The sequence below is a fragment of the Dryas octopetala genome, chromosome 7 (genome assembly GCF_963921425.1).
Source record: "Dryas octopetala chromosome 7, drDryOcto1.1, whole genome shotgun sequence".
NCBI lineage: Eukaryota > Viridiplantae > Streptophyta > Magnoliopsida > Rosales > Rosaceae > Dryas > Dryas octopetala.
Window position 1 is genome coordinate 7,849,602 of NC_141372.1, and position 26,706 is coordinate 7,876,307.

The following is a 26,706-nucleotide window of genomic DNA, read 5'->3' on the forward strand; positions in this document are numbered from 1 at the left end:
AATTTGATGCTCCAACTTTCTTCAATGAATGACTCATCTATACAAATGAGTCCGATCACCTTTGTGATCACATTGCTGACCACGTTTCTCATTGATGTGAGATTATAAAGATTCATCTATATAAATGAATTTCATCAATATATGATACATCTAGTATTAATTACTCTTTAAATCACCATGAACCAACCTAGTTCCATAGGGAAATTGAATTTCACTCATTTCATCTTAGCCTTTTTTTTATTTTTTTAAATCATAGTGTAAACCCAAGTTGATTTTCACCCTCAAGAACATGATAGCATGGCCATGAGAAAAGAATTCATCAAAAATTCAAAATCAAAGGGCTCTGGTTCATTCACCTGCCAGATAATAGATTCCAATCTCTCATGCCCATGGTGGCAACATAGCATGTCCTTCATGTGCACTAATATTCTCTTTTTTTTTCTTCCCCATATATTACCAATCCCTCTGATATTTTAAGCTTATTTTACTTATAACATAAATCTCTGCCGACTATGGTTCATAATGTTTGTTGACTAGTACCCGCAACAGCCTATGGTCCCTTTGGCTTTCACACATGGACATGCTTTTTATAACAAGTGGTTACATGATATCATTATATATATTAATACACTGATTTGTAGCCATAGTTTGAGGGTTAAGGAAGGCAATGCGATGACCTTTATAAACAAAGCAATCATCACCAATATACTTAATTTAATTAATACATAGTCAACTCCATTAATATAATATTTTTGTGTATACACATATATGTGGATGAAATATTGAATTATATATATATATATCCTACCCTTAATTAGCTTGATATATATTTTTGACTCATTTCTAGTAGCTTAAAGTTTGAGGGGCCAATAGTGTTCAATATAATATGATAGCTTCCGTTCCAGAGTTCTTCAATGTAAACCTCCAACTCTCATCCCCAGACACACAACTCGGGGTTTTCAAGCTCTAGCCCACCTCAACTTTTAATTAAGGCTGGTTTCGTTCCTGTTCGTCCCCCACTTATTATTAGAGTGGGACTATTCCTCTATTGTTTACATTGTTGTGGTGGCTAAATTTAACAAGCTAGCTAGCTAAATCAACAATTATAGACCGTATAATTAATATTTAATTAAACACACATGCATACATAGACGAAGGTGGATTAGCATGACATTTTTTTAGTAGGGCTAATGATCTGGAATTCAACCATCTTTGCTGTCTATGTTGCACTGGGTGTATCATGCACACCGTCTGATTTGATTCCAATTGTCCGAATGTGTCAGGGTACAGATCAGAGGACACAGATGATCATGGCCGTCTGATCAAGAACTGATGCTTAGAAAATGAATATATGAAGTCGATCATTTTGACCCAAAAAGAAAAAAAGAAAAGAATAAAGTCATTGCTGTACTTGTGGTACTTCAAAAACGTACCATTGTCAAATTTGCATGGATCGGATGGTTGATTGATTGCATGATTTGCATTATAACTAGGGGCATGCATATCAGGCATAGGCATATGGTCCCAGAGATTTAGCTTGAGCCACGTTGCATGGTTTGGTTAAGATATTACATTTAATTTTATAAAATAATTAATGGATATTATATATAGTATTATGCTGTGGAATGTACTGGAACTCATGAAGGTTTGGATTACATAGATCGAGATTTTAATTAGGATAATGTTATTGGTTGACAAGCTTAATTAATTAATTAAACAACCTAGCTATTATCTTCTTTTTTATGCCTGTGTGTGTATGCACATACATTCATGGATGCATTACCTATTTATATGGTATGAACCGTATGATCGATATCTTGAGTAGGGTCATAAAACGTTTAACTGAGGAATAATTTTATTAAGGATTAAATATAAAATGTTCTACGAACTTTACAGTGAATCTCAATTTGATTCACTAATTATAAAAAGTGTCAATTTGGTCCACAAATTTTTTAATTTGTACTAAAGCAGTACAAACGCTAACTTTCATCCAAAAATTAACGGAATTGGTCATATGAAAATGTGATGAACGGACTGAAATACCTCTGAAAATGTGGTCACTTGCTGTGCACATGATCACTTTTCGTTAAATTTTTCGATAGAAGTTAATGTTTGTACTGCTTTGATACAACTTGAAAAGTTCGTGGACCAAACTGACACTTTTTATAGTTAGTGGACTAAATTGAGATTCACTGTAAAGTTTGTGGACCATTTTTGTATTTAACCCTTAATATGTTTTTTACTAATTTATGTGACATGCTTTGATTTGTCCAACACATTTTAAAAAATTACGATCAATATTAAGGGTCCGTTTGGCACTGCTTCTTAGAAGCACTTTTATTTAGTAGCGCTTTTATCAGAAGCGCTTATGTTAAGAAGCACATATAAATTTTTATAAAACTTCTAAATTATTTATGCAAAAGCACTTGAAAGTGCTTCTTGAGAAAGCACCTGTCAGGTGCTTCTCAAAAAACCCCTTAGAAGTGCTTTTATAACTCAAAAGCACTTCTAATTATTTTTGCCAAACGCTATCAAAAGTGCTTTTACTAATTTAAAAGCGCTTTTGACAATTTTAAAAGCAGTGCCAAACGAGCCCTAAAACCCGTGCTTAAATACTTAAGTTTGACCTTGAGTTCCATAAGACTTTTTCTCCTTGAGCTTACTTCCTAATTAAATCAAAATTATCTATTCACACTACCGTTTGTTTTAATCTATCTTACTTAATTTATGAAAATTATTGATGGTGACAATAACATATATATATCAACTGCCGATTAGAGATAATTAAGATCTACAAGAATGTACCAAATATTGTTCATGACAAAACCCATTACCCTTTAAGCATTCATAAGAAGTACAATGAACTATATATGTTTCTATGATGTTTCCAAGTGGCATATACAACAATTTTTATTCTTTCACAACCAAACTGTGGATGAAACTCTATCAAAAAAACTGAGTGAAACTCTAAAAAAAAAAAACTGTGGGTGATCATCACCAAATTTAATTAATGGAGACTTAGAGTAGAGTTCAGTTTATTTTATGAGTCTTTCTTAAACTAAGATATCGGTAATGATTTAAGATTTTTAGTCCTTTAGACTAAAACCGGTAACCGGAGTTAAAACCTAACATACAGCCTTTACAAAGCCCACTCTACACCCTAGGAGGGAAAATACTCTTCAAATTGGGAAAAATATCCTTCAAATCAGGAGATGACTTTATTATGAATTAAAAAAAAAATTTATAAATTAAAAAGAGTTTATTATGAATTAAAAAAAATTCTTATAAATTAAAGGACTTTATTATGAATTAAAATGATTTTCTTATAAATTTTAAAACATTTTCTATCTCCATTTAAAAACTGTTTTTCTAAAAGATCCAAATTTAATTATCTTTTTAATTAATTGGTTTCTCTAATTTTTATTCACGCACCATCAAGTAGCTAGTGAGATCCTTACGGTAATTGGTTTATGTAATTATATATCACATATGTTATACGTACCCACCATGGTTAACATATATTACATTTACTAGAAAGTAATATATGTGAACCATGGTATAATATATGTGATATGCGATATACAATTAGTGAGAAAGGCTTGGCGCGCGCACTATAATTAAGTTGATGAGAAAATTAACTTGTTATTGGTTAGTGGATTTTTTTTTTTTCAAGTGGTGAGAAGATTGCACAATGAGTACAACTAGGGAGTTCCAAGGATGAAGAGTCGATCAAGAGGTTATTCATTAATTATATTTCTAGCTCCCAATTTAAAATATTGTGAACTTTATATATTTACAGAACATGGTACGAAGGTCAAAGGTCAACTTAAGTTGACATTTAATTAAGAATTAATGTGAAAAAGCAAGAAGGTTGTTGGAAACAATAAATTAAGAAAAAGAAAACGCCAGAATCCACTGTACATGATATTAGAGGGAATGCGCTAGCTCTCCTCCCCAATTTACTTTCCCTTTTGACATTTCCTTTCATTTTGATAATTTGACAGCGTAATCTCATAATCAGCATCGCTAAATTTTTAAATATTTCTTTAAAGATTATTTTTACAAAAAATTGACAAAATTAAAAATTGGTCAGTTATGTAATTGTTATAAAAATAAATAGATAATTTTGGTAATAGTTATAAACTCCGTCTGTTTGTTTGATAATAGTTATATAACTAAATAATTTTTAATTTAATTGAATTTTTACAGTGATAATCTTTAAAAATGAATCTAAAAATTAAATAAATGGTGCTGATTATGAGATTACACTATATAATAATCAAAATAAGAGAGAATGTCGAAGAAAAAAGTAGATTGGCTGGAGAAGGTAGCTAGCATTCTAACTCCTAAGTAGAGTTGGAAAATCTGAGCCCAAGATTAAAAAAAATAAATCAAAAAAATAAAGCTCGCTCACTCGGTGTATGGAATTAGGTTTGAGTATAGGTATCTAATTTTTTTTTTTATATATTTTGTATATACATCTTAAAAATTTGTTAGCCTTTACATGGAAATAAGATACCGATAAAATGAGAAAATGTGAAACTCACAAGCGGCCACTGAGTGATCAAATTACCCCTCATCAATCTCATGTGCCATAAATTGAAAATACCTTTTATATCATCAGATCTGGATTATCTAATATTTCCAAACACTGGATCAAGAATAAGTATGATATTCTAAACAACTCATTTCGTGAAACTAACGCTTTCAATAACCTAACTATTAGTTTGATTTAATAATGTGTTGGTGTTGAATTTCAAAACACGTACAATGTACACAACTATCAAGGCCGGATGTACTTATTTTGTGTTAATGAGGATCTATTCGTTTCTAAATCTGATGTTAGAACTTAGGAGTTATAGTTTCCTACTTATTATCTTATCATAACATAAGGCCGGTTTACCAACAAACACATGCCAAATGCTACTAATTTGTAAGTAGCTAGGCAAGTTTAATTTAATTTTTTTGTTATATATATATTAATGATTATTATGAGGGACTAATTTTAAAGGACTATGATGGACTGTTTTATAAGAACTATTAGATTAATCCAATTACACATATTTTTATTAACTTAAAATCTCACCCACATACCTATTTAATTACCCAATAATCCATTTTAAATTACTAAACCTTAAAAAAAATCTCACCCGAACCCATTTTATTCCTCGTCCTTCATTTTTTACCTTATCTGTCAACAAGTTCACTCCATACCCTTTTAGGGTGTAAATTCTGTAGAATGAGATTTGTGAAGGCTGCATGTTAGGTTTTAACTCTGAAATTTTAGGCGGACACCAAAATTTCATAATTAAAACCTAACATAAAGTTGACAAAATATGTGTCATTTGATTAATCTAAAAATATAAAACAATTATTCATAGTCCCTCATATACATACATATATATGTATGTATATGAGGTATATATATATATATACATAGAGGAGTGCTCTAAAGCTAACCAGTTAGCAAGGTAATACAAAACTAACCATATTTTTGGGTCCACCACATCACTAATCTCATAATCCGAACCATCAATTATTTAGGCCCTACTTCAAAAATCATCGTTGCAAAAAATCAACTAAATTGCAAAATCATGTAGTCATCTAATTGAGGTTAAATAAATAGACGATCAGTATTTTCGATAAAAGCACAGAAATAGTTGTTATTATAATCAAATGGCTAAATGACTTCTGATTTTAGAGATTTTTTACATGAATGATCTTTGAAGTAGGGCCTAAAAAATAAATGGTTCGGATTTTGAGATTACATTGTGCAGTGGGCCCAACAGGGTGGTTAGCTTTGTATTAACTTACTAACTAGTTAGTTTTAAAGCATTTTTGTATATATATATATATATATATATATATATATATATATCAACCTATCTTAAACTTCTCCACCAGGGTGAGACCATGACTAGCTAGATTAACTCAAGTGGGATTTGCCCTAATTAAAGCCTAACCGCGCTCATCGGGTGGGCTTAACTACTCTTGATAATCTCATGCATGATAGCATAATTATTAATATATCATTGAAACAGTAACAACGATTTAATTATAGTATTAATATATTATAAGAACACCAATTTAGTCGATCAACTCTTAGATATTAAATGACACACCACTGTGTAACTTAATACGCCACAAGCCAGTCTTTCGAGCCCACCTCCTGCTCCATATGGTTTCATGATATGATATATATGAAGCGTTCAATTTTAGATTCTTTTCAAAAATCATCCATATAAAAATTAATTAAATTGAAATTCAAGTAAATAAACGAATATAATAATGTTTTTAATAAAAATATTGAAATGATCATGATAATCATCAAATGACTAATCAAATTTTTATTTAACTAATATTTTAATATGAATGATATTTGAAAATGAGCTCAAATAATGTGTAATTTAGATATGATAATTTTTTTATTTATTTTACATTAAAAAGTACATATTATATGTGATCAAATATAAACAAATAAAATCTTATTACATCACTTGATATGCACAAGTTGACAAATTAAGTAATGTTAATGGCAATGCTGACCGTCTTGTAGGAAAAGTGATTGTTAGTTATTGATGTATGTAGACTTTATATTTGTAAATATTATGAATTACATGTATAACTTTTTTTTCAAAGAATTAATTACACATATATCAACAGCTAACGTACAATTTCTTAGCTAGCTAGCTAGAAATAAATTTGGAATTAGTTGATGAGTATTATCATAAAAGAGAGGTGTCAGGTGCTCCATAATCCAACATTGACTCGATACATTCCCCCAAGACACTCTTTAACGAATTAAGGAGAGTTGCTTAGAGTGCCTCGAGAGTATTGAATTAATCGAGTAATCAATTAATAATATTCATGCATAATTAATTAATTGTGTTAAAAATTTTAATATTATTTGGTACTGTGATTCCCTTCCATTGGAAGAAGTCTCAGCTGTACATACTCTCTCTCAAGTCTCAAATCTCATAAGTCATAACTAGCAACTGTGAGTGTCGAGTGATCACATGGTGCTGAGTAATGGTGTCTCTCACAAGGCACAAATGAAGGGTGACAAGATTGAAAAATGAGTCTAGGGTGCCTGTACCCTCTACCCTTTACATAGATTTGCCTTATCATTCATGCCCAATTTGTCTTTCCCTTCTTTTTTAATCAACCTCTCAACCTCGATCATCACTCATCACAAAGAATATAATGTACTTTTAATAATTCATTCATTAATTAATTTACACACTATTTTAATTAATGAGCTACAAAGTCATGCAGGGCGTGGTCGGCAGTCACTGGTCAATTTCCACATATTTAATTGAGTTAGACTCGATGATCATTGGGAAATGATCAATTGGCTTAGTTAATTAATCAATTATCAATTAATTAACATGCACCGGTATATATATTCTTGTGGATAATTTAATAAATTATTTTTTAATTTGTATTAATAATTTAAAATGACACAAATGGAAAAATTCATAATGAAAATTTAATTAATGTGTGTCAGCCATGACCCAGTTCGGCAATTCAAATAGTTTGATTATTTCAACGTTGGATTAAACACTCCAAATCCAAAGCATTCGCGATTAGTTATTTAACTACCTACATAACCGTATTATAGGGTTTCGTAACAGTTGTGCAACTGTCTTAGGGTTTTATTATTGGAATTATTTTTTAATTTCTAGGTTTAAACCAAATCTTTTGTTTATTAAATTTTCTTTCTTCTTCCTTTTCTTATATTTTCTATTTCTGAAAATTCTCGTTGGTGTGGAACTTTCTATGGTAATTTTAATAGATAACATCGATTTTACATCTATAATTACCATATGATTGACTTTCTACAAACTCATTAAGTTTTGGCTTCTCCTTTATCTCTCACAACCAAAAACTGTAAATTAATATATTTTATTATCCAACTCTCAACATATATATAAAAGATTCTCAAATCCGGTTGTGTCATGCATCTAGACACACTACCCTTAAATTGAACGACATTATATGTGTTTTTCTTTTGTAAGATTTCAATTTCATTCACGATAGAGTTTAGGATGTACATAAAATTAAGGCTTATTAATTATTCTATTTATCCTTGAACATAGTTTGAATTCTCACTTTACCTCCTGATTTTTTTTTTTTTTTTTTTTTGAAGTTACCATTTGATGTTATACTCTGTGTCTTATTTAATCCGATTTCGTTAAATCCGTCAATATTCACAGTTAAAGTGCTGATGTGGTGTCCAGTTGTGCTTACAAATGAATTAAATATTATTTTAAGATTTTAATATTTCCAAAAATAAAAAAAATTCCAAATTCAATAAAAAATAATTAAAAAAAAAAAGAAACCCCTCCCTGCTGAGATTTTGCAGCCACCACCATCTGCAGTCTCCACCATTTGCAACCCTTCCCTCTCACCACCATCTGCATCGGCCGGACCCACCACCATCGCCGGCCGGCAACCCCACTGCAGCACCGCCCTCCCCTCCGCTCAAGACTCCACTGAACCCACCTCAAACGGCGTCATCCGAGTCCTCCTTCCCAATGCCACCCCGACCAGACCCACTCTACCCAAACCCCAGCCCCATTCAACCTCAGCAACCGACACCACCTCCATCGGCACCCACTTCAACTTGTTGGTAGGGAAGACGGCGATCTAAGAACTCCGAACCAGAACCAACTTTCTCAACCAAAGCTGGCAGCCCATCTTTGGCCGGTGCAGATGGTGGGGGTGGGTGGGTTACCGATCGGGAAGAGAGGGTGGGGGTGGATGGGTTGCCGATCGGGAAGGGAGGGTGGGTTGCCGATCAGGAAGGGAGGGTGGGGGTGAGTGTTTGATTCTTTTTTTTTTGTAATTTTTTATTAAAATTAGAATTTTATTTGAATTTTTTAAGATATTAATGTTTTTGAATAATATTTAATTAATTTTTCTGCATACGTGGATGCCACATAAGCATTTTTAACGGAAGATATTGACGAAATCGAATTAAGTGAGGCACAAAGTATAACATCAGGAAATAATTTGAAAAAAAAAAAAAAAAGGAATCAGGGGTGAAATGAAAATATATTCGAACTATGTTCGGTGCAAATAGAATAATAAGCCTAAAATTAATCACCATTTGATGCTAGCTTAAATAGGTTTAGAGTTTTAACTCTTATATTTTGAACCGTAATCCAAAATACGAAAGTAATTAACATCTAAAACATAAACTAAACATTCATGTTTTGACTATTTTAAATTGTTATTCGAATGGTTTAGCATGCAATAAGAGAAGTAGCCCAAAACTCTAATTATAAACTATAATTCAAGGCTTCATATTTTCAATGTGAGATATTTTTCTCAACAAATGGTGCAATGTCCACATAAGAGAATAATCTAGTACGTGTCTATATATATGTATGTATGTAGCATTAATAAGACATGATTATATATGATAAGTGATATTCTAATTGGCAATCTCATAACTTAACATGTCAGAGTATATATACACAAAGACCATAAATTAGCTAGCTAGGTTATAACATGCTAGATCTCTTATAAGAAATCATTCATATTTCTCAATACATATTGTAAGAGGTCCTTTCAAGTGAGATATATATATATATATATATATAGGTTCCTTCTATTGAGGTATATCTCAACTTATTTATGTTGAGGTATAACCTTGTTGGGGCCCACACGAGTTGTTTTGTGTCGATCCGAACCGTTCGCAATTATCATATTCATTGATAGATCATCTTTGCAAAAAATTAGTCAAATCGGAAATCATTTGCCTATCTAACTTTGATAAAACAAATGGACGGTTTTATCGAAAATATTTGGTTTGTCCATTTATTTGATCAAAGTTAGATAGGCAAATGATTTCCGATTTGGCTAATTTTTTGCAAGGATGATCTATCAATGGAAATGTAAAAAATGAACTGTTTGAATCGATACAAAACTACTCGTGTGGGTCCTAATAGGGTATACCTCAACATAAATAAGTTGATGTATACCTCAATAGAATGAGCCTATATATATCACATTACCATAGTGAGATATCACTTGTAGGACCTTCTTCGCATTATAATTTGATGATCGGAATTATTGATTTTCTAAGTCTTTATTGAAGGATCGTCAATTAGGCAAATTGAAAATCGTTCAACCATTCGATTAAATAGTCTTCATTTCAAGTGTTTACCGACATCACTATGTTTGTCTATTTATTTGAGCACAATGATTTATTTAATTTTTTTGCAGGGTAATACTTAAATGGAGTAGAAAATAAACGATTATGACAATCAAACTATAATGCAAAATAGTCCGACAAGTAATACCTTATTATTAATAAAATGAGGGACACCTCATTTGAATATATGTTTTGACTATATTTATTTTGATCCTTAAAATGTCAATGTTCTTCATGATATATCCAATCTTCCGGGGAAGTTGGACAAAACCATTTTTGACAATTACATTGAAAATTTCTTCTCAGTTGATCAGCTGGCCGGCATATCATTTCTGACGATCCTCGCTTCTAAAAACAAGCTAGCCATGCATAAATATATTGTAACATATATAAATTAATACACATACTAAAGTCAACTGGCCATTAACTATTTCGTCTGCAATTACTTCTTTAATATAATCTTTTTAATTAGTAAGCTTTCTTATCATGACAATTTTAAGACAATGACAACAAATATTCTTTTACAATATATATCTCATACCTCTCTATAGTATTAATTAGATCCTTTTCACTTATGTGACATAATGAAGTTCATCAATTAAATTAATTGCATTTTACATAATAATCTCGATCTCCCATTGTTTATATACTACTAGCACATTGTATACTAGCTTACTGAATTACAGAGTATAATAAAGTTCTATATAATAATGCACTAGCCTCTTGGCGCAGGCGCTCTGCGCTTGCCAATTGATTTTTTTTTTTTACCGCACATATATTTCCATTTAGAATGAAATTGTTAGTAGTTTCTAGCTAGCTATTAGGACATGTTCTTTTTTTTTTTTTTTGTTATCTTATTTCAATTTTTTTTATTTAAGAGATTAGTTATTTATGGATTTACCTCTATTAAATATAAGTTTTTTTTACCTGAAATTTAATTAACTATGGGCAATTTATGAAATTTTGAATATTTCACCTCGCAGAGGTATTTGCTTTTTGCTAGTAAATATGACGTACAAGTTTAATTTCATTTTTCCAATATATATTTGCATTTACTCTTACACCCAATATCCAAGTTCGAATCCTCCCCCAGTATTGCTTGATAAAAAGATGTTTAAAAACAAGAAAAACAGAGAATCCAAATATTTTTTGATACATGTTTATATTTTATAAATTGAGAGAAAAATAAAGTTAGTTTCAAAGACATACCCAAATAGTGGTCCAAAATCTAAGCCTCGACCCAATACCCATATGGTAGGCTCTCCTCTCTCCTATATTTAACCTAATTAAAATTCTTTCTAAAATTTGACAAGCTTAGCCTAATTCGCACCAAATCTTGTATTTTGGCCTAAGTCGGGCTGGATTGACCCATATATTCATTTGCAACCAATTCTATATAGACTGCTACTATTCCTACCCTTATGTCTTATTTTCTCACCCACCACTTTATAAAAATATTAATCATTCTTTTAATTTTGTGAAATGACCTCTAAAGACAAAAAGATACTCTACTCATCCACTTCTCTACACCCACCTAAACTCATGTAATTTTCTCTGCATATTCCACACTTTAATAGACAAGGAAAACCACTTTGGATTTATGAAGAATAATTTTTTTTTTTCTTCTGCAGAGATTTATTCACAATCTGACTCTATGATAATGTTTCCAATATGTGATTTCGTCTCGATCATTCATATTCCCAAATCCCTCTTGTTTTGTTTGATTTCTTCTCTTATTCACAATCCCACCCTAACATAAAAGTTCTTGGCATGGACACATTACAAAGTTACAATTTATGGGTTGATTTAACCTTGCCCCCTCTTCTCTCACTCTCTTCCTATTTGATCTAGGAGTATGTATGAGGTTGTATATGGGTTCAAAATTTGGTGGGTGAATAGAGTTTAGGCCGGGTTTATGGAAGAAAGAAATTGGGTGGAAACAATGTTTATTAGTAAGGGTATTTTAGGGACATTGGGGGGTGGAAAAAGAGGATTATTATTTTTTAAAATTTTAAAGGGGGTGGAATTATATGATTAGTGAAAAAATAGGACATGGTGAGAATAGTAGCACTCTTCTATATAATGTGCCAAATTGCTGAAAAACTTTTATTAGCCAAGTCAGTTGTAGCACCATGTCATAGTTGTTCCAAACAAATTAAAATATTCTTTTTCCACAGACAATAGCTCATATCGTATTGAAAAGAAAAAAAAAAAAAAAAAAAAAAACCAAAAAAGGAGCTCATTTAATGAAAGGAAACTAAAACCTAATAAGGAAAAGAGAAAAACAGTGAGAGAATACCATTTCCCTTCTGAGTTCTTGCTTGTACCCAAGCTCATTGAGACGCTTTTCTCCAGAATCCATTTCCAAAACACGTTCCTGTTGAGCCATTTGTACAATCAACTCTTAAGTTAGATGATAAAAAAGTATAAGCGTGGTGGTTTTGAATTAGTCTTGAAACTCAAATCAATGAAAGACTGCATTAATTGATCACCAATAAAACAGTGGAATTTTTAATCATAATAAGCAAGTGGAAGACCAAGATCCTAGTATGGTGGGCTGTTGTACTAATCAGTACGTAATCACATGGTTGGGATAAGATAAAAATTTCACCAATTTCAAAATGTTTTTTCTATATTTTGAAATGTCAAATCTGCTTGAAATACTACTCTTATACTCACCACCAAATTAATGCGATAGCTTTTCATTAATATGAGTTCATTATAAATGTCGGCATGTCTTCTGACACATTATTTGGTAAGCAACAAAGACCCTGCATGAACCAGTCTACTGCACTTCGTCTAATGTTTAATGTTATGCATGCCTTGCATTGAGCTGACAAATAGTACTACTAGCTTGACAGGAAAACGTTTTACTAAACTTTAGTTGTTTTTGTTTATAGAGAAAAAGAGTCTACTAATTTTATTAAAATATGAAATAAGGGTTAAATGCACCGTTAATTCACTTATTTTCACGTTTTTTTAAAATTGGTTTAGGATTTTTTTTTTTACCAAGTTGGTCTATTTTTTTTTCGATGTTTACCTACTTAGTCTATTCCATCAATTTTTTTATTTTTTTTTAACAGAATTTATAACAAAATTGAAAAAATAAACTAAGTAGGTACAAAAAAAAAATCGTGCACCAACTTAAAAAAAATGTAAAAGTAAGTAAATCAACGGTACATTTAACTCTATAAAATAATTATTGGCTCACGTCTACAATTTCAAGTTTTCTAGAATAATGTTGAATTAACAAATCTTAATATGATATTAGTGTGGAAGTCTATATTCGAATCATTTATACTGATACCTTTGTAATCTGGAATTGCATTATGCAAAAGGCCTTCTGTATCTTATATACGTACTACACGAGCAGGAAATTAATCTTATATAATATGTATTATCTATTTTCTTTAGTCAAAGCAATATATAATATAAGCAGAAATTATCATCCTATTGCAAGGATGATTAGCACTAGTACCGCTCATCATAATATGCATTCCACAAGCTTATGACTTATTCCATTTTTCCCACTTTGCTTCCATTCCTGTCTTAATCAAAGCTGTCTTTCACTAATTTGAGTTTCAAGACTAATTCAAATCCACCAGTCTTATATGTAAGAATTTGAAAAGAGACATGACATAACTTCTTTCTTCCTGTTAATACGCAAGAAACTGATACAGTTCTGATAGTCAGAGGATATCAGAATGGTTCATCACCAGGCTTTGGAAATGGATTCTGGAGAAAAGCGTCTCAATGAGCTTGGATACAAGCAAGAACTCAGAAGGGAAATGGTAATCTCTCACTGTTTTTCTTTTTCTAGCTATAGCAAGGTGTTTGCTTCATTAATTTTATACAACTTTCTTGCAACCATGTTGAGAACTCTGTTATTTCCAATTTGGATTTGGATTTGGGAAGAATTTACGAGTATCAAAATCTAATCTTTTTCACTTGGGTTTTCTACAGAGTCTGTTTAAGACACTTGCAATAACATTTTCATGCATGTCAGTGTTCACTGGTACACCTCTCTATGGCCAAAGCTTGCGTTATGCAGGTCCTGCAACCTTAATATGGGGGTGGATAGTTGTCACATTCTTCACATGGTTTGTGGGAGTCGCCATGGCTGAGATATGCTCGTCTTTCCCAGTATGCATTTCTGCATTCTTTGCTTTTCCTTCAAACTAATTGTCACCAATATTTAAGATGACTTTGGTTGCTTTAAACATTGACCAGACCACAGGTTCTCTTTATTTCTGGTCTGCCCATTTGGCTGGACCCAGGTGGGGGCCATTTGCTTCATGGTGCTGTGCTTGGCTTGAGACCATCGGTGTGCTAACTGCAATAGGTACTCAGGTATAGCCACTTGCATCATATTTCAGATGATTAATAATGAACTAATGATGATGCACAATCAAAGAAAACAATATTATGCAATGCTACCAACTTTTTTCTTCTATATATGATTTTGTTTTCCCCTTTAGGCATATTCCGGAGCACAAGCATTGCAGATGCTCATTCTTGTAGCCACTGGGACAAACAAGGGTGGAGGCTATTTTGCATCAAGGAGTGTATTTGTGTGCATGTATATGGGCATAACCATCATATGGGCAGCACTGAACACATTTGCATTAAGAGTGATAGCATATCTTAACATAATATCCATATGGTGGCAGGTCTGCTCTTCAACACTTCATAGTTCGTTAAATGTGGATCAAATCTCTTAAGTAGGCTTATTAAGACTGATTACTGACCTCTCACTCAAGTATACAGGTAATTGGGGGTTTGCTTGTGATTGTAATGCTTCCTCTGGTGGCACAGCAGACACAACCAGCTTCTCATGTCTTCACTCATTTTGAAACATCTCCTGAGTCAACTGGAATTTCTAGCATACCTTATGCAGTTATTTTATCAATGCTTCTGAGCAACTACTGCCTGTACGGCTACGATGCTGCTGCTCACCTTACTGAGGAGACAAAAGGGGCAGATAGAACTGGTCCTATAGTTATTCTATCTAGCATTGGGATTATATCAGTATTTGGTTGGGCATATTACTTAGCTCTGACTTTCAGCATCCAGGTATGCTCTAGAGACGTACCCTTTTGCTTTTTGATCAAGCTAAAGGAAATGACTCATTAGATCCTTATTAGAACTTGATTCTTAATTAATGCAGGACCTGGACTATTTATACAATGCAGACAATGAGACTGCTGGTGTACTTGTACCAGCACAGATAATATATGATGCCTTCTATGGGAGGTTTCATAATTCCACTGGAGCTGTGATTTTCCTGTTTATCATCTGGGGTTCCTTCTTCTTTTGTGGGCTATCTGTTACCGCCACAGCTGCCCGAGTAGTAAGAAAAACCGAAACTCTTGACCCTCCCTTTCGCTCTATTTTTTGAAGCTAAAGATGTACTTTATTTGTTTACTCTTAGATTTATGCTGTATCAAGGGATAAATGCCTCCCATTTTCACCAATCTGGAGGAAAGTACACCCAAGAACCAAGGTGCCAACAAATGCTGTGTGGCTCTGCGCCGCCATTACTATGCTGCTTGGACTACCCATCTTGAAGCTTGACGTGGTATTCACAGCCATCCTTTCAGTCTGTACAATTGGGTGGGTGGGTGGTTACGCTGTACCAATCTTTGCTAGGCTGGTGATGGCTGAAGAGAACTTCAAACCAGGACCCTTTTATTTGGGTAGAGCAAGAAGGCCAGTTTGCTTGGTGGCCTTCCTGTGGATATGTTATACCTGTTCAGTCTTCCTATTGCCAACTACCTCCCCTTTTAGATGGAAAACTTTCAATTATGCACCAATAGCTGTCGCTCTTGTCTTGGCACTGGTAATGCTTTGGTGGGTTTTGGATGCAAGGAAATGGTTCAAAGGACCTGTAAGAAATATTGATGTACCAAATGGAAACCATTAGAATCCTCAGTCGCATTCGCTTCTGAGTTGATCAGCTGGCCGGCATATCATTTCTGACGATCCTCACTTCTAAAAACAAGCTAGCCATGCATAAATATATTGTAACATATATAAATTAATACACATACTAAAGTCAACTGGCCATTAACTATTTTGTCTGCAATTACTTCTTTAATATAATCTTTTTAATTAGTAAGCTTTCTTATCATGGCAATTTTAAGACAATGACAACAAATATTCTTTTACAATATATATCTCATACCTCTTTATAGTATTAATTAGATCCTTTTCACTTATGTGACATAATGAAGTTCATCAATTAAATTAATTGCATTTTACATAATAATCTCGATCTCCCATTGTTTATATACTACTAGCACATTGTATACTAGCTTACTGAATTACAGAGTATAATAAAGTTCTATATAATAATGCACTAGCCTCTTGGCTAGGGGTGTGTTTCGGCCAGATCGGATCGGAAATAGGGTGTTCCAATTTCAATCCAAAAAAATTTGGAATGAAATTTATGTTCCAATTTCCATTCCAAAAAATCGGAATTTCAACATCTCATTCCGATTCGGAATTTTCGGATTTCTCAGAATTTTCAGAATTTTTCGGAATATAACATTTTCGGAACTTTCGGATAAACATTTGAAATTTTCGAATAAAAATTCGGAATTTTCACATTTTCATAATATTTTTTAGAACATGTTCGGATTTTTTTTCATAATAGTTTGGTCTCCCAAAGCGCATCAACGAAACTCTCTGCCAACAAAATTCTACATTTTTTCGGTTCAACTCACTTGTTAGAAAAAAGCTTTCGTTGGCCACCTCAATCGGCTATTAGCTATTATATCTTTTCGTCGGCATCAAATTTTTAGGCGCGAACTAATCCCATTAATGTACGGTATATATTATGTATGTTATAAGATAAATAAATTATGTATGGTATATATTATGTATGTTATAAGCGAAATAAATTATGTATGGTATATATTATATATGTTTAATGGTATATATTATAACATACATAATATATAAGAGAAATAAATGTCACTATGAATGTATAATAGGCTTAATAGCACATATCGTAGAGGTGGGGGATTAATCTTTGGACCTTATCCAACATTGTTAGAATAAATGTCACTAGTAAATACATGTTACTCATATATATATATCATGTTTGAAATTTTGAATATAATAAGCTTAAATATTTAGTAATTAGTAATTATAATTGGTGAGATATTCCAGTTGGAACAATTATAGAATTGTCCCATATCTTCAATTCTCCTCTCTAATAAAAAAATAATAATAATTACATGTACGGAAAAATGTGGGTGTTTGTGTTACCAACTTACCATTTATGTTATTATGATACACATATATTTATAATGTACATATATTTTTATTAATAGTATTAGTCATCTTTTTTAAAATATATGTTATATGTATCATACTAAATAAATGATAAAATATATAATATTAATATAAATATGAAATAAATTGGCATAATTTCAGAAATATCGGATCGGAATCGGAATTTGCATAAACATTCCAATTCCAATCCAATTTTTTTCGAAATTTTTGGATTTCGGCATTTTCGGATTCGGAATAAAATTGAAAATTTTCGGATAGGAATCGGTCGGATTCGGATTTTCCAATCCAAATCACACCCCTACTCTTGGCGCAGGCGCTCTGCGCTTGCCAATTGATTTTTTTTTTTTACCGCACATATATTTCCATTTAGAATTAAATTGTTAGTAGTTTCTAGCTAGCTATTAGGACATGTTCTTTTTTTTTTTTTGTTATCTTATTTCAATTTTTATTTATTTAAGAGATTAGTTATTTATGGATTTACCTCTATTAAATATAAGTTTTTTTTTACCTGAAATTTTAATTAACTATGGGCAATTTATGAAATTTTGAATATTTCACCTCGTAGAGGTATTTGCTTTTTGCTAGTAAATATGACGTACAAGTTTAATTTCATTTTTTCAATATATATTTGCATTTACTCTTACACCCAATATCCAAGTTCGAATCCTCCCCCACTATTGCTTGATAAAAAGATGTTTAAAAACAAGAAAAACAGAGAATCCAAATCTTTTTTTGATACATGTTTATATTTTATAAATTGAGAGAAAAATAAAGTTAGTTTCAAAGACATACCCGAATAGTGGTCCAAAATCTAAGCCTCGACCCAATACCCATATGGCAGGCTCTTCTCTCTCCTATATTTAACCTAATTAAAAATCTTTCTAAAATTTGACAAGCTCAGCCTAATTCACACCAAATCTTGTATTTTGGGCCTAAGTCGGGCTGGATTGACCCATACATACATTTGCAACAAATTCTATATAGACTGCTACTATTCCTAACCCTATGTCCTATTTTCTCACCTACCACTTTATAAAAATATTAATCATTCTTTTAATTTTTGTGAAATGACCTCTAAAGACAAAAAGATACTCTACTTACCCACTTCTTTACACCTACCTAAACTCATGTAATTTTCTCTGCATATTCCACACTTTAATATACAAGGCAAACCACTTTGGATTTATGAACAATATTTTTTTATTTCTTCTGCAGATATTTATTCACAATCTGACTCTATGATAATGTTTCTAATATGTGATTTCGTCTCGATCATTCATATTCCAAAATCCCTGTTGTTTTTTTAATTGTTTTGTTTGATTTCTTGTCTTATTCACAATCCCACCCTAACATAAAAGTTCTTGGCATGGACACATTACAAAGTTACAATTTATGGGTTGATTTAACCTTGCCCCCTCTTCTCTCACTCTCTTCCTATTTGATCTAAGAGTATGTATGAGGTTGTATATGGGTTCAAAATTTGGTGGGTAAATAGAGTTTAGAGTTTATGGAAGAAAGAAAATATAAAGAAAGAAATTGGGTGGAAAGAATGTTTATTAGTAAGGGTATTTTAGGGACATTGGGGGGGGTGGAAAAAGAAGATTATTATTTCTTAAAATTTTAAAGCGGGTGGAATTATATGATTGGTGAAAAAATAGGACATGGTGATCGAGAATAGTAGCACTCTTCTATATAATGTGCCAAATTGCTGAAAAACTTTTACTAGCCAAGTCAGTTGTAGCACCATGTTATAGTTGTTCCAAACAAATTAAAACATTCTTTTTCCACAGACAATAGCTCATATCGTATTGAAAAGAAAAAAAAAAAAACCAAAAAAGGAGCTCATTTAATGAAAGGAAACTAACAAGTAACACCTAATAAGGAAAAGAGAAAAACAGTGAGAGAATATACCATTTCCCTTCTGAGTTCTTGCTTGTACCCAAGCTCATTGAGACGCTTTTCTCCAGAATATATCCATTTCCAAAACATGTTCCTGTTGAGCCATTTGTACAATCAACTCTTAAGTTAGATGATAAAAAGTATAAGCGTGGTGGTTTTGAATTAGTCTTGAAACTCAAATCAATGAACGACTGCATTAATTGATCACCAATAAAACAGTGGAATTTTTAATCAAAATAAGCAAGTGGAAGACCAAGATCCTAGTATATATGGTGGGCTGTTGTACTAATCAGTAATCACATGCTTGGGATAAGATAAAAATTTCACCAATTTCAAAAAAGTTTTTCTATTTCTTGAAATATTAAATCAGCTTGAAATACTACTCTTACACTCACCACTACCAAATTAATGCGATAGTTTTTCATTAATATGAGTTCATTATAAATGTCGACATGTCTTCTGACACATTATTTGGTAAGCAACAAAGACCCTGCATGAACCAGTCTACTGCACTTGGTCTAATGTCTAATGTTATGCATGCTCAGTGGTGATGAAACAGACAACCCTGCAGTTGCGCAAACTCCGTCTCACTGAAAGAGCATACGCATCAACAATTGCCAGTGACAAGCTCCACACACATTGCAAGCTAACAGCAACAACAAGCTAGGTAGCTGAAGCAGCTAAAAAACAAAACACAAGAATAATTAAAGCAATAAATAAAAATAAATTGCGAAACCATGCGAGACACAGACTGCCCACAGCCCACCCCACCCCTCCCTCCCTACGAGACACAGACTGCCACAACCATTTAGCCCACTTGTCAGATCTCATTGGCTCCCAATCTCACAGCCATGTCCAAAGCTCGCGTCTATGCCGACATCAATGTCCTTCGCCCCAAAGAGGCTGGGTTGGGTGGGTCATGGGTGGGTGGAGGGGCTGAGACGGTGGCTGGGGAGGGGGAGGGGGTAATTTTTTAATTTTAATTTTTTTAGTTTTAATATTTTTTAAATTAGAAATAGAATTAAAATTTTATTTAATATAAAACGATCATTTTATTCTTTTTTTTAACCGAATTTATAACAGAATTGAAGAAATAGAAAATTAAGGTTAAATATCAAATCTCAATAATTTTTTGGTATAGCATGAAGACTATATAATATTTCAATTAAACTACCAAATTTAAATGTAGTTTTTTAAATTAGGTCACAAATATGTTGGCCACTTTGATTTGAGCCTTTTTCATTTGACATTTTTATCCTTTAGCCCATATATGATGGGTGTTAGTTAAAATTTATAAAGTTTTGACAAAATTGCCCTTGAGGCTTTTATATTATCTTGAAAATTTGCTAATATAGTTTCAACTTCACATTTAGTTATGATTGTACGAAATTCACAACTTCAAATTTAGTTATGATTGAACGACAGTCACATCTAAGTTGTGAGACAGTCACAGTTAAATTGTGACTTAATTGAAATTTTTTAGACAAATTATACTACAATATAGTATAAATAGAGGTCAAAATAATAATTTTACTCAAAATAATATATAGTATAGTGGTCTAAATTGTCTCTTTCAATTTACCAAGACAGTCACAGTTAAGTTGTGACTGGATTGATTTTTTTTTTTTAATACAATATAATATAAATTAATATAATATTTGTGATGTAATATTATTTTATTTTTTTATTGTAGTGGAATGTGATGTAATATTTGTAAATTCTAATACCTTTTACTTTATTATTTTATTTAAATTTTCAACTAGTACCTAATCTAAAATACTATTTAATTTTGGTACTTAAATTAAAAAATTATTGAAATTTAATAGTTAAAATTAATGGACCTTTGAAGAAATGGACTACGTAGATAAATGTCGAAAAAAAAGTGAACCAATTTGGTACAAAAAACAAATCATGGACCAACTTAAAAAAAATGTGAAAGTAAGTAAACGAACGGTGCATTTAACTCTATAAAATAATTATTGGCTCACGTCTACAATTTCAAGTTTTCTAGAATAATGTTGAATTAACAAATCTTAATATGATATTAGTGCGGAAGTCTATATTCGAATCATTTCTACTGATAGCTTTGTAATCTGGAATTGTATCATGCACAAGGCCTTCTGTATTTTATATACGTACTACACCAGTAGGAAATTAATCTTATATAATATCTTTAGTCAAAGCAATATATAATATAAGCAACAATTATCATCCTATTGCAAGCATGATTAGCACTAGTACAACTCACCAATAAGAGTTTTGGTCTTCCACAAGCTTATGACTTATTCCATTTTTCCCACTTTGCTTCCATTCCTGTTTTAATCAAAGCTGTCTTTCACTAATTTGAGTTTCAAGACTAATTCAAATCCACCAGTCTTAAATGTAAGAATTTGAAAAGAGACATGACATAACTTCTTTCTTCCTGTTAATACGCAAGAAACTGATACAGTTCTGATAGTCAGAGGATATCAGAATGGTTCATCACCAGGCTTTGGAAATGGATTCTGGAGAAAAGCGTCTCAATGAGCTTGGATACAAGCAAGAACTCAGAAGGGAAATGGTAATCTCTCACTGTTTTTCTTTTTCTAGCTATAGCAAGGTGTTTGCTTCATTAATTTTATACAACTTTCTTGCAACCATGTTGAGAACTCTGTTATTTCCAATTTGGATTTGGATTTGTGAAGAATTTACGAGTATCAAAATCTAATCTTTTTCACTTGGGTTTTCTACAGAGTCTGTTTAAGACACTTGCAATAACATTTTCATGCATGTCAGTGTTCACTGGTACACCTCTCTATGGCCAAAGCTTGCGTTATGCAGGTCCTGCAACCTTAATATGGGGGTGGATAGTTGTCACATTCTTTACATGGTTTGTGGGAGTCGCCATGGCTGAGATATGCTCGTCTTTCCCAGTATGCATTTCTGCATTCTTTGCTTTTCCTTCAAACTAATTGTCAGCAATATTTAAGATGACTTTGGTTGCTTTAAACATTGACCAGACCACAGGTTCTCTTTATTTCTGGTCTGCCCATTTGGCTGGACCCAGGTGGGGGCCATTTGCTTCATGGTTCTGTGCTTGGCTTGAGACCATCGGTGTGGTAACTGCAATAGGTGCTCAGGTATAGCCACTAGCTTGCATCAAATTTCAGATGATTAATAATGAACTAATGATGATGATGATGATGCACAATCAAAGAAAACAATATAATGCAATGCTACCAACTTTTTTCTTCTATATATGATTTTGTTTTCCCCTTTAGGCATATTCCGGATCACAAGCATTGCAGATGCTCATTCTTGTAGCCACTGGGACAAACAAGGGTGGAGGCTATTTTGCATCTAGGAGGGTATTTGTGTGCATGTATATGGGCATAACCATCATATGGGCAGCACTGAACACATTTGCATTAAAAGTGATAGCATATCTCAACATAATTTCCATATGGTGGCAGGTCTGCTCTTCAACACTTCATATATAGTTCGTTAAAATGTGGATCAAATTAATCTCTTAAGTAGGCTTATTAAGACTGATTACTGACCTCTCACTCAAGTATACAGGTAATTGGGGGTTTGCTTGTGATTGTAATGCTTCCTCTGGTGGCACAGCGGACACAACCAGCTTCTCATGTCTTCACTCATTTTGAAACATCTCCTGAGTCAACTGGAATTTCTAGCATACCTTATGCAGTTATTTTATCAATGCTTCTGAGCCACTACTGCCTGTACGGCTACGATGCTGCTGCTCACCTTACTGAGGAGACAAAAGGGGCTGATAGAACTGGTCCAATAGTTATTCTATCTACCATTGGGATTATATCAGTATTTGGTTGGGCATATTACTTAGCTCTGACTTTCAGCATCCAGGTATGCTCTAGAGAAGTACCCTTTCGCTTTTTGATCATGCTAAAGGAAATAACTCATTAGATCCTTATTAGAACTTGATTCTTCATGCAGGACCTGGACTATTTATACAATACAGACAATGAGACTGCTGCTGTACTTGTACCAGCACAGATAATATATGATGCCTTCTATGGGAGGTTTCATAATTCCACTGGAGCTGTGATTTTCCTGTTTATCATCTGGGGTTCCTTCTTCTTTTGTGGGCTATCTGTTACCACCACAGCTGCCCGAGTAGTAAGAAAAACCGAAACTCTTGACCCTCCCTTTCGCTCTATTTTTTGAAGCTAAAGATGTACTTTATTTGTTTACTCTTAGATTTATGCTGTATCAAGGGATAAATGCCTCCCATTTTCACCAATCTGGAGGAAAGTACACCCAAGAACCAAGGTGCCAACAAATGCTGTGTGGCTCTGCGCCGCCATTACTATGCTGCTTGGACTACCCATCTTGAAGCTTGACGTGGTATTCACAGCCATCCTTTCAGTCAGTACAATTGGCTGGGTGGGTGGTTACGCCGTACCAATCTTTGCTAGGCTGGTGATGGCTGAAGAGAACTTCAAACCAGGACCCTTTTATTTGGGTAGAGCAAGAAGGCCAGTTTGCTTGGTGGCCTTCCTGTGGATATGTTATACCTGTTCAGTCTTCCTATTGCCAACTACCTCCCCTTTTAAATGGAAAACTTTCAATTATGCACCAATAGCTGTCACTCTTGTCTTGGCACTGGTAATGCTTTGGTGGGTTTTGGATGCAAGGAAATGGTTCAAAGGACCTGTAAGAAATATTGATGTACCAAATGGAAACCATTAGAATCCTCAGTCGCAAGCACCAAAAAGTATAAAAGAAAATGTTAGTGTTCTTTTGAATATATGTTTTGACTATATTTATTTTGATCCTTAAAATGTCAATGTTCTTCATGATATATCCAATCTTCCGGGGAAGTTGGACAAAACCATTTTTGACAATTACATTGAAAATTTCTTCTCAGTTAATCAGCTGGCCGGCATATCATTTCTGACGATCCTCACTTCTAAAAACAAGCTACCCATGCATAAATATATTGTAACATATATAAATTAATACACATACAAAAGTCAACTGGCCATTAACTATTTCGTCTGCAATTACTTCTTTAATATAATCTTTTTAATTAGTAAGCTTTCTTATCATGGCAATTTTAAGACAATGACAACAAATATTCTTTTACAATATATATCTCATACCTCTTTATAGTATTAATTAGATCCTTTTCACTTATGTGACATAATGAAGTTCATCAATTAAATTAATTGCATTTTACATAATAATCTCGATCTCCCATTGTTTATATGCTACTAGCACATTGTATACTACTATACTAGCTTACTGAATTACAGAGTATAATAAAGTTCTATATAATAATGCACTAGCCTCTTGGCGCAGGCGCTCTGCGCTTGCCAATTGATTTTTTTTTTTGGCATAAATTCAATTTAGACACATAACTATATAAGCTATTTCAACGGGGTCCATGAATTTTAAAATATTTCAAATATACACCCGATCTATTATCTAAATTGAAAAATGAATTTCTGTCCATTGATTTGTTGAGAAATCAGTTAAATGACAGCTTGGCTTTTACTGACCGGGATTACTTGACGACATGGCGCTATCTCAGCAAACATTTCCCGCCGAATGAGCGACACGAGCCCACAATTTAATAATAATAGAGAGAGTGAGAGTTTGTGGGCCCGTGTCAGGGGTTAGGTGGACCCGTGTCACTCATTTCCCGCCAAATGAGCGACACAGGTCCACCTAACCCGTGACACGGGTCCACAAACTCATCATCTCTTTCTCGCTCGTTGAACACAAGTGAGAGATTTATACTCGAATTTAGGGAAAAACGTGATGTTTTTTGGAGACTAAATGGTCAGGAGAGCGTTCGACGAGCGGGAAAGAGGTGATGGGTGTGTGGGCCCGTGTCAAGTGGACATGTGTTGCTCATTTGGCGGGAAATGTATGCTGAGTTGGTGCCACGTCGCCAATTAATCCCCGTTAGCAAAAGCCAAACTGACATTTAACTGATCTCTCAATAAATTGATGGACAAAATTTCATTTTTCAATTTATATAATAAATCAGGTATATATTTGAAATATTTGAAAGTTCGTGGACCCCGTTGAAATAGCATATATAGTTATGTGTCTAAATTGAATTTATGCCTTTTTTTTTTTTTTTACCGCACATATATTTCCATTTATAATGAAATTGTTAGTAGTTTCTAGCTAGCTATTAGGACATGTTCTTTTTTTTTTTTTTTGTTATCTTATTTCAATTATTTTTATTTAAGAGATTAGTTATTTATGGATTTACCTCTATTAAATATAAGTTGTTTTTACCTGAAATTTTAATTAACTATGGGCAATTTATGAAATTTTGAATATTTCACCTCGCAGAGGTATTTGCTTTTTGCTAGTAAATATGACGTACAAGTTTAATTTCATTTTTTCAATATACATTTGCATTTTCTCCTACACCCAATATCCAAGTTCGAATCCTCCCCCACCATTGCTTGCTAAAAAGATGTTTAAAAACAAGAAAAACAGAGAATCCAAATCTTTTTTGATACATGTTTATATTTTATAAATTGAGGGAAAAATAAAGTCAGTTTCAGAGACATACCTGAATAGTGGTCCAAAATCTAAGCCTCGACCCAATACCCATATGGCAGGCTCTCCTCTCTCCTATATTTAACCTAATTAAAATTCTTTCTAATATTTGACAAGTTCAGTCTAGCTAATTCGCACCAAATCTTGTATTTTGGGCCTAAGTCGGGTTGGATCGATCCATACATACATTTGCAACCAATTCTATATAGACCGCTACTATTCTTACCCCTATGTCCTATTTTCTCACCCACCACTTTATAAAAATATTAATCATTCTTTTAATTTTTGTGAAATGACCTCTAAAGACAGAAAGATACTCTACTCACTCACTTCTCTACACCCACCTAAACTCATGTAATTTTCTCTTCATATTCCACACTTTAATATACAAGGAAAACCACTTTGGATTTATGAACAATAATTTTTTTTTTTCTACAGAGATTTATTCACAATCTAACTCTATGATAATGTTTCCAATATATGATTTCGTCTCAATCATTCATATTCCCAAATCCCTCTTGTTTTTTTAATTGTTTTGTTTGATTTCTTCTCTTATTCACAATCCCACCCTAACATAAAAGTTCTTGGCATGGACACATTACAAAGTTACAATTTATGGGTTGATTTAACCCTGCCCCCTCTTCTCTCACTCTCTTCCTATTTGGTGAGTATGTATGAGGTTGTATATGAGTTTAAAATTTGGTGGGTGAATAGAGTTTAGGGTTTATGGAAGAAAGAAAATATAAAGAAAGAAATTGGGTGGAAAAAATGTTTATTAGTAAGGGTATTTTAGGGACATTGGG

The 26,706-nt window shown here is 32.8% G+C and overlaps 1 protein-coding gene and 1 pseudogene across 2 annotated transcripts; both read left to right on the forward strand.

Annotated features, from left to right (window-relative positions):
• The first annotated feature begins 13,727 nt into the window (after positions 1 to 13,727).
• Positions 13,728 to 16,093, forward strand: LOC147279248 (amino-acid permease BAT1-like; annotated as a pseudogene). Its single transcript, XR_015123320.1, has 6 exons — positions 13,728 to 13,953; positions 14,126 to 14,305; positions 14,393 to 14,512; positions 14,641 to 15,235; positions 15,330 to 15,512; positions 15,594 to 16,093. The product of XR_015123320.1 is annotated as an amino-acid permease BAT1-like (transcript).
• Positions 16,094 to 21,694: 5,601 nt separating this feature from the next.
• LOC147279249 (amino-acid permease BAT1-like) lies at positions 21,695 to 24,107 on the forward strand. Its single transcript, XM_086250379.1, has 7 exons — positions 21,695 to 21,920; positions 22,093 to 22,272; positions 22,360 to 22,479; positions 22,621 to 22,812; positions 22,919 to 23,224; positions 23,315 to 23,497; positions 23,579 to 24,107. The coding sequence occupies exons 1-7, from the start codon at positions 21,834 to 21,836 to the stop codon at positions 24,068 to 24,070; spliced, it is 1,560 nt and encodes a 519-aa protein (XP_086106505.1). The 5' UTR covers positions 21,695 to 21,833; the 3' UTR covers positions 24,071 to 24,107.
• The last annotated feature ends 2,599 nt before the right edge of the window (positions 24,108 to 26,706 follow it).